This window comes from Sinocyclocheilus anshuiensis, unplaced genomic scaffold (genome assembly GCF_001515605.1).
Source record: "Sinocyclocheilus anshuiensis isolate Anshui unplaced genomic scaffold, SAMN03320099.WGS_v1.1 scaffold1968, whole genome shotgun sequence".
Taxonomy (NCBI): domain Eukaryota; kingdom Metazoa; phylum Chordata; class Actinopteri; order Cypriniformes; family Cyprinidae; genus Sinocyclocheilus; species Sinocyclocheilus anshuiensis.
Window position 1 is genome coordinate 126,764 of NW_015555840.1, and position 10,135 is coordinate 136,898.

Here is a 10,135-nt window from a genome sequence, read left to right on the forward strand (position 1 = left end):
CGGACACGGCATCACAGTATGGTAAGGGGCGTAACATTTCCGTCACACGCTTGAGGTATTCGGCCAATCACAATGCACTGGATAGCTGGCCAATCAGAGCACACCTCGCTTTTCAGAACGATGAGCTTTGTAAAAATCGACGCGTTTCAGAAAGGCAGGGCATAGAGGAGAAAAAATAATGTACAGTATGTGGAAAATAATGTGTTTTTTTAACCTTAAACCGCATAAACACATTTCATAACACCAAATACACAAAATAATGTTCTTTTCAGCAGTATCATATGACCCCTTTAAGTGAAAAGTCTAACTCTAAAATGTACATGAATTTCATTGTTTAATTTTTTTTTTTCCTCCACTTGCTTAAATGACAAAAGGACTTTACACGGTCAATGTCACACATTTGCTTACAATTGATTAGTGGCTTATAAATAATACAGAATTTTAAATACTACTCTCTAATCTGAATTATATTAAATATATTATTTTCAAATTTAGATCATAGCTTACTTTTAAATTTAAGTCATAACATTTAAAACAAAACTCTTTGTTTTAAGTGTTTCAAAAACATTATATTTATTTCTAGGTTTAAATAAAATGAAACCCCAGATTTTCGATGTGGACTTTTGAACCCCATTTTATACTTCACAGAAATGTATTTTATGTGATAGACACAATACATGTGTGTCTTTGTGTACCTGAAGGACGTGGAAGGGCTGGAAAGGAGGAGGGATGATTCTGGTGCCCCATTCCAGAAGAAATCGTTCCTGGTCTCTGTCTCTCCACACCACTTAACAATGTGTCTTAAATAGAGAGAGAGGAACAGACAATAAAACGTTTAAATAAAAATGAAAGAATAAATCAGTCTAATGATGACTCATGGTACAGTACATCTGTGGGGAGGTAGACAAGAAAGGTAATCAGAAGAGGGAGGTAGACAAGAAAGAAGGAGGGGGAAGAGAGGACAGGAAAAGTGGAAGAAAAACAGATTGAGGAAAGGAAAGCAGATGGGTAGAGATGAGAGTCTGAAGGCTGTACCTTTAATGGGATGATCTCTGAAGCTCTGTGAGCGAGTTGGTCTGGCAGTGAACCCCTCAGTACAGCTATCAGCTGGGGAGACAGCAGGAGCTCTGTCCCATATTGACAACTGGGACTGGGACTGGGACTGTGTGAATACACACACACACTCAGTATTAAAAATCAGATCAGCACCCTCGGTGTGACACATTTTGGGGCTGGTTTTCAGATCAGAGATGAAAGCATGTTAAGGCTGGAATACTTTACATGACTTTTAAAATCTGAACAGACTTTTAAAACACTGTGCATCATACACTTACCGACTTTGTAAATAGTGACAATTGAAAAACTGGTCATCATACACTACACTACTGAGGATCACACACTACCGACTTTCAAGTTGTTCCGATCACAACAATTTCATGCAGAAACATGTGCCTTATTGCTAAGAGATGCATGACAAATGAAAACAACATGTGTTCTAAAATCGGCTGAAAATATCAAACATGTTTGATATCCTCCGACTGGACGGAATCATAGTCTCAAGCTAAAAAATCGGAGAATGTGAACATCATACACTATGCGATTCTCTATGAAATCTGTCAACTCAAATCTGCAGACTGGCTCTGACTTTCGGCAACTAGCGTCAACTTCTCCAGACTGTAAATCGGCAGAAAATCGGGGCAAAAATCATGTAGTGTATTCCAGGCTTTAGAGAGCTCGAACCACAACCCTCTTTGACTCTTACAGTTCAATTCACTACCAGAAAAAAAGTTTGCGAATTTAGAATTTTGTTCATGTCATTACATTTGTTTAAAGCATAAGAAAAAAAGGGGAAAAATAAGATTTTTGAAAAATGATATTTTATTTATTTGTTATGCTATGTCCTCTATAGAGGACACCAGGACTCTTTTTTTATTTATTAATAGGACATGAATAGACATGAAAAGGTAAACAGTGGGATTTTTAATTCACCAATCAATTTTTATTTTTACACCAAACTTTGTATAAAGAAACTTTGTATAATATAATGATTCTGAACTATGTTATGAAAGATATAACAGAATGATTTGATATAGCATTTAGCTTTATGCAGTATGTGTGTAAAATGGCCTTAAACAGGTTTTCTCATTATATACAATGTATCTATACACTGTATCTAATTTGCATATGAATGTGTTTTTGGGGCAACATGTAATGAAAAAAGAAGTGTAATAATGGGAGTAATATTTGGCAAGATTTTCATAATAATATCTAATATTTCATAGGAATATTGATATATAATTTCTTTCCCTGTGCACTTGTTGTGTCTACCAAAATGTGTAATAAACATGCTTTTAGTCCTGGTGTCAATCAATGTCCTGTTTCGTAACAGAAAGTCATATTTTGACTAGAAACCCCATAACTTTTTCCTGAGATGTTGATTTATGACAAACAATTCCTATTCACTTGTTGTGTCTCCCAAAATCCATAGTAAACATGCTTTTAGTCCTGGTGTCCTTTACAGTGGACATGTATGAAATCGATGTCCTGTTTCACAACAGAAAGTCATATTTTTTTTTAAATCCCATAACATTTTCCTGAGATGTTGATTTATGACAAACAATTTGCAAATTAGTCAGATTTAAATGATCATTACAAAATATTGTCATATTTAAAGTAATAGTAATAGTAGTAATTATTGATAATAATAATAATAATAATAATTATTATTATTATTATTATTATTGTTATTAATGGAAAATAAATTACATTTTATTAACATAATGGCCAACATTTTTGCTCTGTTGGTCTAATAATAATAATAATAATAATAAACTGATTCTCATTTATAATAATAATAAATTGATTAAACCAATATACAAAATAAATTTGATAAGACATTTTTGAACTTTTTCTTTTGTCATTTCTCTCTCATTTTCTTTTATCTATTCAAATCTTTTTTTTATTCCTGAGCTTTCCTCATTTCTTCCTCACCAGAGTGCGAGTGGTCCGGGCAGTGGGGTTCAGAGGATGTCCAGGTGGAGGCTGATTCTGAGCGGGTCCGTGTGGAGCTGGAACAGCCTGAACCCCTGGACCCCATGGTGACTCATTCACATCCCTGCGAATCTTGCTTTTAGAGAAATGCCTGGAAAAACAGACACTTCTTAGTATGGCATTCTTTGACTTTCATCTACACATAATGCAGGGAGAAAAAGCATAATGGTTTAGGGCAGGGGTGTCCAACCCTGGTCCTGGAGGGCTACCGTCCTGCAGATTTTAGCTCCAACCCGAATCAAACACACCTGAACCAGCTAATCATGGTGTTCAGGGCTGCTTGATAATTACAGACAGGTGTGTTGGAGCAGGGTTGGAACTGAAATCTGCAGGACGGTAGCCCTCCAGGACCAGGGTTGGATACCCCTGGTTTAGGGCATGTATTGATCATTCAGTTTGATCCACACTGAAACTGCTTTATGACCACACTTCTTCTCACTCACCATTTCTTTCTCTCATATTTGTCCTGCAAGAACTCTTTCAGCTTCCGTGTGTCATGTGCGTCAAAACAGCCATCTGTTTTGGGGTCAAATGTGAAGAGCCACGTTCTCCTTCCAACCTAACGACCCCATAAACCAAGAACACAGTTAATCTCCTTTCAAAGCCTCATTTACAAAGTTTATACAGCCTGTTACAGGCTAATCGTCATATAGCATAGAGTTCTTCCTCAAAGAAGTTTGCTATCATTTTAATGTAAAATTGAGACTGCGCACCACTATTTATAAAGCATATTGCATCTTTGTGGTTATGTTTGCAATTAACTTAAAAGCTTTATTATTACTGAACATTAATAGTTAATGTAAATCTGTCAAACTTTGTTGGATTACAAGGAAACTAATATGTGTTCTAATATGATGTTTCAGAGGTACTTCAACAAATTAGACTCTGACCCAGATGCTCAGTGACATAAATTACAAAAAAAGGAGTCCAAATGCACACATTTTTAGCATAGAATAAGCTTAGATGCAATTTATCAGGCTCAGTTACGCTTTGTGATTTGTGTATGGATCAGTAATGGTTTAGTTGTGTAGTTTTAATTTATCATTCACTTCAATGTCATCACTAGCATTGATATTTGCTGTGCCTGTCTGTTCCTTCTTATACTCAAAGTGCTTTACTGACAGTAAGAGGAGGAATGAGTCAGATGAATTTTTTGCCAGTGTTATACAAGCAACGGCACATGCACCCTCTGAGCATTCAGAGTTGGCTTCAACAGCAATGAGCAAGAATCCTGTAGTGCCAATCGTGGGTGTGAATGTGAGTATGTGTGTGTTAGTTGGGGAGTGAAAGAGCAGTGTCTGTACTTGAACCCCATTCAGATTTGCTCACACACTCATGGGAAAACCACAGTACTAAAAAAAATCTATACTGTATATTATTCTGTGCCCACACACCATTTAAGCACAAATGATTTAATACAAAACTTAATAGAGGCTCTTGGTGTCAAGCTATCCAACATTTGCTCAATGCACTACTAAGTTAGCCTGGTTTTGCAGTTTATATGATGGAAGGCATCAAATGTTTTTAGTCTTTCATTTCCATGGATGGACTAGGTAATTTTACATGCACATACACTGTGCATGTACAGCCAAATATAAACTATGAAAGTCTATCCCTTACACATGTGGTATTTTCTATTAATAGAATTCAGAGTATGTTACATATGAGGTTGTTCATGGTTAAAATGAGACAATATACAGTATGTCTATGCAAAATATGTTCTATATTTTGGGGAAGTCGTGGCCTAATGGTTAGAGAGTCGGACTCATAACCCAAAGGTTGTGGGTTCGAGTCTCGTACCGGCAGGGATTGTACGTGGGGGGAGTGAATCTACAGCACTCTCTCCCACCTTCGATACCATGACTGAGGTGCCCTTGAGCAAGGCACCGAACCCCAACTGCTCCCCGGGTGCCGCAGCATAAATGGCTGCCCACTGCTCCGGGTGTGTGTTCACGGTGTGTGTGTGTTCACTGCTGTGTGTGTGCACTTTGGATGGGTAAATGCAGAGCACTAATTCCGAGTATGGGTCACCATACTTGGCCACATGTCACGTCACTTTCATATTTGTGTGTTTATATTTATATTTAATTTTGAGACCTTTTTGTGGCTTTTATATTGTTATTCAGTTTTAACACTATATATCCTTTATATATGTTTGCATATATATTTTCCCCATAAGGTTCCCTTTTAATTTTAGTCAGTGTTGTGCAAAAATGGCTGACCCTCTTTCTGACCTTTATATATATATATAGTTTTTTTTTGGTTGATTTTTTCCCTTAAGTCTCCTATGTAAACGCCTTCTTTGCATGAGTAACAGTTCAATGCAATATTTATTTTGAGCTTTGGGTTTACTGTTTAGTCCAGGGGTCAGGAATTTTTCCCATTATGATGGCAAAATATGTTTCCCCATTGAGTTTCATTCAAAAGTAACCCTTTATTCTGATTCTGACATTTTTTCCAAGCAATTATCTATAATTATGACCATTTGTATTTGATTATGTAATATGGTATATGATAGGATATAGAATTTTAAATATTAATTAACATAATGATTAATGCGACATATATTAACAAGCAATAATGTAATTTTTTTTTTTATCAGGCACCAAATAGAGAACACTTTATTTACTTTGGGGTCCAAGAAGGATATGATTTTGCACAACACTAATACAAATTTGCCAACTTGTATGACCTCTAAAATAAAAGGCAAGTGGTTACCAGCATCACTTATGTACTAGTAGACCTGTCATTCACCTCGTTCCCATGGTTTTGCAAAAACTCCACTTCCTGTTGGGAGAAGGTTGTCATGGAAATAGACTTAACTCTGTGGGGTGGGTTGAGCCCTCTCCTGAAACAGAAACAAACCGCAAGCACAAACTGTGTGGTTAAACACGAAACTGGGAGAAAACGTTCAATGGGGTGTCATTTATTTTAATACAAACAGGAGAAACGTGCGAGATAAACAGTGCAGGACGTGACAAAACCGTGAAGGAAGCGTGCTGCTTTTTTTCTCTCTTTCTTTTTTTCTTTTCTCTCCAGTGCTAGTGAAGAACTAGCTATTAGTGTTCGTAAGTGCAGTTGCATACTGAAATCGTGTAGAACTTGCAGTAGTAACGCTCAGTGGAATCACGCCATTCCTTTGCTGACATGCAGAAAACACGCTTATATTGATGCCAAACCTGAAATCATGACGAAATGACACGTAACGCAAGCGAGACCGGGACACGCCTGAAAACGACAAAGTAGTAATAATTACCGACTGTCTTGAATGTAAACACAACTAGAGATCTCTCAAACTCACGCGGACAGCGCCGCATTGTAGCCACATATTTTCCGGGGGTTGCTGAAGAATACGCATACAAATTTTGACATGTAATAATCACATGCATTATTACTCACAGCATTCCGGAGCATGACGTGCATACGAAGCAGCCCACGGTGATGTCGATGTAAGTCACCCCGGGTTGGTTGCACTCGAAGCAGTGCTTGTTCACTCCCGTCTGGGCGAGCTCTCGCACCTTGCGGGCGCATATCTCCTGGTTGTCCCGGTGTTTTCGGTTCGACATGCTGGTGCCCTGCAGGCGCGCGCACTCCCTGGCCCTCAGGACTGTTGTGGGGGTGCCGTTCACTCGCCCGTCGTCGCACTTTAATTCCCCCGCCGTAGTACGTTTCTTCTCACGCCTGCATTCTGAAAGCGACTATGCGGCTGGTGGTCTTCTCATGCACTTGAATTGATATGAAACGATCTAACATGCGTAGTCTCCCGTGGTCACGACTGGCCGATCCGCCCGGAGTTTTTCCAACCGCCCTGTTTATTTATTCATTGCTGGGCGCAAAGAAAATCCGATTCTCACGGGCGCGGGATCATTATTCTTCCGCGCTCTGCCGATTCCTCTCCGTTCGCTCAATCTCACACCCTTAACGGCGCGCAGACTCTGCTGTTGCGCACCCGATTCTCCGATTCTGAGGAGATTGCGAACAGAAACCAAGACGAGGATGGAGGAGGCAACCTAGTGCACACTGTGCCTCTGGAAAGTGGGATAAATGGGGACTAATCTGCTTAACAGTATTTTGTTTACGATGGCTGTGTGCTCATTATTTTGTGCTTATTTATTACCAGTGTTACCCAGCAACGTGAGATTTTTTATTAGGGTTTATCACGCCCTTTTGTATGACGTTTGAAATTAAAAATGCTGTCCTGTCGTAAATATTAACTCTTTACATGAAGTACCCAATCAATATTCAGTGTGGACTGTGGACCACGACTGAAAAAAAAGATTAGCATAATGATCAAAAACGAAAACACTTTTGATGAATTTTAAAGTGAGTGCATCCTTTTGACGCATTCTTGTATTAAGTCACATTAACGGAGACATCTCGCCAGTTATACTGGTGTAATGTTGGCCTGGTTCCTGGTCTTGCAATGAGTGAAAACACAGGATGCGTGAACTGCAGTGGCAACTTCCAACCAGCAGAGGAAGCGGTTTCGCCAAACATCCGATTTAGTTGTAAGGGCCATTTAAATTGGTTAACAGAAATGTAATCTATAAGGTCACTACCCAGATAGCACACGTACGTCTGCAGGATGTCTGTTAAAGATCGCTTCATCTGGAAAGCATCTGCTGTGTACAAACATCTGACAGTCAGTTTTACTTACATGCTAAATCATAAACATCTTAAAGACATTTTCTAAACGTCAATTTGACATCTGATAGACGTATTGCAGATGAGCAAACACTCGTGTACGTCTTGCAAATGTAAATGCAGACATCTGATAGACGTCTCCATGATGTACGTGTGCTATCAGGGTACAGTTGCCATATTTCCGAGGGTTTTTGCAGGTCTTAAAAAGACTTAATTCAAAGTGAGTTTAAAACGAAGTGTGAAAATGTATTTTCCCTTTGAACTAATTTGATTTTTATGAGCCTATTGGTAGATATTTGTTCTTGCTTTAGTCATAAATCTACTTAATGTTTTTTATCAGTTTCACAGAAAACAAGGCTTCATGTCTTATATCATTTTGCTTATCAAGTAAATGTATCTTGATTTAAGAATATTAAGACATTTGCACTGGAAAACAAGAATTTCTGAGGAAAAACAAATTTTGCTGTGTGTTCAGGAGGGTGTAAAAGTTATTTGCATATTCTCTAGTGGTTGGGAACACAGGTATTCAAGCCTCAAGAATTGTTTTACTAATTAAAAAGTAATAGAAATGTAATCTGTTGGAAGTTGTATTTTTTTACTTTAACATGTTGCTAATTTTCAAAAATGTTCAAAAACTAATTTTTTGCTCCATAGACACTTACATTTAGGACATTGATGTATTGTGTTCCCTTCCATTTATTCTGTCATTTTTTTTTTATTTTTTACTTGGTCTTAAAAAGGCCTTTAAAAAGTCGTAAATTTATCTCAATAAAACCTGCAGAAACCATTTTTGTTGTTTCGATATGAATTAGTTTACTATTATCAGAGCTGGGTAGATTACTTACAAATTGTAATCTGTTACTGATTCCAAATTACATGACAAAAATTGTAGTTTGTAACGGAATCCATTACAGTACACATTTCAGGTAATATAATCAGATTACTTTTAGATTACTTTTGACCTTACTCACTTATCACATTGATTTAAATAAGAAAATCTTGCACCATATTGATATAAAAATAAAATATATATATTCCATTCATTGAAATTAACAACATAAAATGGATTAAACATTACATTACGTCAAGGTTTCCCAAACTGGGGTTTGTGAAGGAACTGCAGGAGGTTTGTGAGTTTAACAAAAAGTTAATCATTAATTAAAGCATAAAAATGTCAAATTAAAATAAATAATTTTAAAATAACATAAAAAGAAATAAAACACTTCCTAAAAAATGAATTGTTTTATTTGTTTACCATATCATGTGACCATTAACCAACATCAGAGAACCGTGAACATGCAAATATGATACTTAATTATTAAAGTATTTATTTTAAAATTTTACTTAAGTAAATATATTAGTTGAAAGATGTTCAGATGACAAAAAAAAGTTTGGGAATGCCTGCATAAATAAGAAATAATGTGAATTTGTGCGTTTTAATGTGTTTGAAAGACATTGTAATAGATGGTTAAATAACATACTGGGTGATAATTCAAATAAAAATGAATTGTGTTCATCAGTAGTTAAATCAATGTTGAAACACTTGAAATGATTTTTGTAAATCCAGTGGTCAAATGCTGTGTAGACATCTGACATGTGACTGATCTCTGTGTGAATGTCCACAAAACTGGAAGACTTTCTGAGTGTATATAAGCGGTATATTTTAGAAAGGAACATTGAAATCAAGGAGAATTGATGAATTATGAATCATTTATTGCTATTGTGTGAATAATATGTAATCATGTAATCCATAAAAAAAAGTAACTGTAGTCTGATTACGAGTATTTTAAAATGTAATTTAATCTAATTACAAGTACTTAATTTTTGGAATCTGATTACGTAATCCAGATTGCATGTAATCAGTTACTACCCAGCTCTGACTATTATGCTAAAATGTGAAAAATGAGTAGCAAGAGTAGACTTGCTACTACTTTGTTTACATCAAGAGAGAGAGAGATCAGTGTTGGTAAAGTTTTATTTAGCCTACATATGTACAGGTGTACAGTTGCTGCATGGGATTATTTTAAGTTTACATCTCTGACTTGTGTTTCGGTTTTTGCTTGATTTCTTTCACTGCTGTCAGGTGGGGCTTACTTATGAACAACAGGTTTAACCGGGACAAGTTTGTATAAACTGCTAGCAGATTTAGTGACAAAAGCAGTGTGGCTTTGTTGACACGTGATGTAGAAACTGTGGGGAACACTCCCTGAAAAACCCTTCTAATGAAACTGCATGTGGAGGAATAGTTATTCACTTGTCTTTTTTCCCTATGAAATCAATGACTATATGAGACTAAATCAAAAAGCTTAAAACAAGGTATCTTTTTCAGGTCACCTAAAACATAAACAATAAGTAATAACATTAGAAGCATAATAAATAAGTGTTAATCTCTCTTGAAAACAGCTAATCCACAGCCTGCTTTAATTTGTTGGTGCACCAG

General features: G+C 36.6%; 1 protein-coding gene across 1 annotated transcript in view; it reads right to left on the minus strand.

Moving 5' to 3' along the window:
• The window catches only part of agfg2 (ArfGAP with FG repeats 2), a 14,688-nt gene extending 7,508 nt beyond the window's left edge, over nucleotides 1–7,180 (minus strand). Inside the window, exons 1-6 of the mRNA XM_016469878.1 lie at nucleotides 6,451–7,180; nucleotides 5,806–5,899; nucleotides 3,495–3,610; nucleotides 2,992–3,142; nucleotides 1,036–1,162; nucleotides 696–800 (exon numbers count right to left, since the gene is read on the minus strand). Of these exons, the coding sequence (XP_016325364.1) occupies nucleotides 696–800; nucleotides 1,036–1,162; nucleotides 2,992–3,142; nucleotides 3,495–3,610; nucleotides 5,806–5,899; nucleotides 6,451–6,617 (760 nt within the window). The 5' untranslated portion in view covers nucleotides 6,618–7,180. The remainder of the gene's footprint in view (nucleotides 1–695; nucleotides 801–1,035; nucleotides 1,163–2,991; nucleotides 3,143–3,494; nucleotides 3,611–5,805; nucleotides 5,900–6,450) is intronic.
• Between the last annotated feature and the right edge of the window lie 2,955 nt (nucleotides 7,181–10,135).